At 32.8% G+C, this 2,811-nt stretch overlaps 1 protein-coding gene across 1 annotated transcript; it reads left to right on the top strand.

The window, feature by feature from the left end:
* Positions 1 to 1,812: 1,812 nt before the first annotated feature.
* EV154DRAFT_489159 (uncharacterized protein) lies at positions 1,813 to 2,766 on the top strand (the record flags this gene model as incomplete). Its single annotated transcript, XM_051599268.1, has 5 exons — positions 1,813 to 1,882; positions 1,940 to 2,008; positions 2,098 to 2,324; positions 2,485 to 2,626; positions 2,683 to 2,766. Coding segments are annotated over 5 exons (592 nt in total), but the record flags the coding sequence as incomplete, so codon positions are not given.
* Between the last annotated feature and the right edge of the window lie 45 nt (positions 2,767 to 2,811).

The following is a 2,811-nucleotide window of genomic DNA, read 5'->3' as shown; positions in this document are numbered from 1 at the left end:
CAAGGGTATGCTGATACTATAAAATATTATCCATCGTATGATGGTATAAATTATACTTTTTTTTAAGCAAAGGAATACAACAGCGGAACCAGAAAAGCATTTTAAAAAACAAGTAGGTGTACACTGTGGTAGTTATGTTCGACATGATGGCGTACTTGAAAAATACATGCAAGCGACCTGTTTGTGTCCCTATTAGTATTACAGGTAACACTATTGAGTGCACATAGATTCTGCTGCCTATAAAAAAAATAAAGAATAAAAATATAGCCGTATTATGTAGAGTCTCTTATAGATACTAGTGTTGCGTGAAATAAGAGGGTACATGGAGACGTTCTATTTTTAATGAGTGTCCGTTGGCATGTCTTAGAAATATTCTTATTCTGTATTTAATATTTATAAGCAATTCCCCATTCTTAGCACTAAGGAGGAGGGGGATTGGTTTTTTATTTATGGTAGTGTTATGCGACAAATCGAGAGCATTTCCAATCTTCTTTTTCTTTTTAACACACTACTAAAGTGCAATACACCTTTCGGGTTTGCACCTGCCAAAACTACTTCTTTCATCTTTTCTTATCCTCAGATCTGTGACCTCTTAGTAGGCGCAATTACCTCAATCTCTTCATAAATTTTCCCAATTTCTTTAATTTCAGTGACTGGATTATACGACCATCTTTATAAATAGGCATCCATAAGACCTCTCCTAAAATAACAAATCCTATCTATTCTTTTACTAATATTTCAACACTTGACTTATTAGTTTTATATTATTATTCAGCTCTATATCATCTCTGATTGATCCGTTTTATTACATTTTATCATGTATCTTTTATTTATAAGCATATAAGCTATACTTAAATCCATTCTTTAACAGTTCAGCTTCTGTTTAAACTAGCTGTGGTGCTCACTCAACTCGCAATTATAAAGGACCTTCTTAACTAAACTCTATTTATTTAAAGAAATACCTTTATACACGCAATACTACTCGCATACTCTATAGTCAGTAGCCACTCAAAAATAAACTCAATGCGTGCTACTTGTAGCGTGATAAAGAAAAAAAAGAGGATTACAGGTAAGGCATTATACAGCGCATCATCGACATACTCATAAGAAAATAATAAACAACTGTTACCCTTGTAGCAAAAGTAGGCTTAAAGAGGATAGTTTTGCAGAAAAAAAAGGTAGAAAAAAAACAATAGGATCAATTAGAATTCTTGTCAGAGTTTATTGATGTTAAAGTTAACTGAAGATTTTAGAAGAGGAAAAATAAAGAGTATTTATAATAAATGGAATGGACGAGGCTGAGGATACTACTCTTACAATATGAGTATGCTATCATAACAATATCTATATTGGACAATTAGTGCTACGCATAGTCAATAGAGAAATAATAACAATAACATGTCTTAAGTTTGGACATTGGTGTTACGATACCGTGACACTTTAAAATAGTGACCGCTTTAGCGAATTCCTTTTTTATGCCTGGATCATGATTTAGCTATCATTTATCAGTGATGATGAGATATGAATTTATTATATGTACAATCTATACTGTGTGATTTAGCACAACCCTTCCACTTTTTTATTTATTTAATGTACTAGTTGTGTGCTTTGTATAGCCCATAAGATAAAAGTCATTAAATTAAGTGTATTTTTAAAAGCAGGTGAGGTTTTATTTTTATTATTTTTCAAAAACTGATTATAGATCAGTATCCCACGCCCCCTTTTTTTCTTATCTATTTCTAGCCTGAAGTAACAAGACTTTTATCTTCCCCCTTTAAATAGGACGCTATAGGTAATATGTGTTTTTATGTAATGGCCTGTGGGATATATGCGCCAAACCAAATTAAAAGCTACATTATTTACTACGTAATTAAAAAGAATTGTAAGTACATGACACAAGGGTTCATAAACATAACATATAGCTTACTTTATTCTGTAGATCCAAACAATCATCCAACAATGATTATGTATTGTTTGGAAAAATTTAACATTAATTTACATATCCAAGGTTAGTTTTTTTTATTCTTTTAAAAAAAAATATTTATACATGTACCTTAACATGTACCTTAACATGTGCCTTACCATGTACATAATCAGGTCAATCAACGGAATTACCGGTCGAAGAAAGACCGATGGCCACGCCAAGAAAAAGAGTGGTAGTGGAAGAGGCAAGTTCCAGTGGTTCTTATAAAAAACAAAAAAATCCCAGCAAGAACCCCAATATTAATGATGAGGCTGGCTGTTCTGATTACAATTCAGATAATAACAATGATTCCGGGGCTCATCAAGTCAATGATGCCGTCAAAACTAAAAAAGCTCCAGTGGTTCAGGAAAAAAAAAGTCATCTGACTTGGAGTTATTAAATAATAACATCCAGTTTATGATTAACGAGAATATGTTGATGCCGATAAAGATTCCTGTGGCTCCACAGTTGACGGATGAAACAAAAAATCCGAAATTAAGGTATTCGCTCGTGCTGTAAAGGATTACCATGATAATGGTATTTCATTTGGTAATTGGGGTACTACCATTCAGTACTCTGGATGCTTTCGTTTTTATTGCTTTGGCGAAACTTTGAAAAAGGAATATCCCGGATTTCACGCTACGTTTGTGGAACTTTTAAAAAGTAAATAATCTCTATTTTAAAGAAAAAGATACCTATCTAAATAATTTATATAATAGAATGTGATTACACCCAAAACAAGATTGCCCAAATGAAAGTCGCCGGTAAACGATTCAACACCCTGTTATATTACTTCAAGCACGGTGCGTTTGCAATTGCCGCGTTATATTCGACAAACGCGATGAGAA

This window comes from Mucor mucedo, assembly GCF_025094135.1.
Source record: "Mucor mucedo strain NRRL 3635 chromosome Unknown EV154scaffold_439, whole genome shotgun sequence".
NCBI lineage: Eukaryota > Fungi > Mucoromycota > Mucoromycetes > Mucorales > Mucoraceae > Mucor > Mucor mucedo.
The sequence above is the reverse complement of the archived record's forward strand: the minus strand, read 5'-3'. Positions and strand labels throughout refer to the sequence as shown.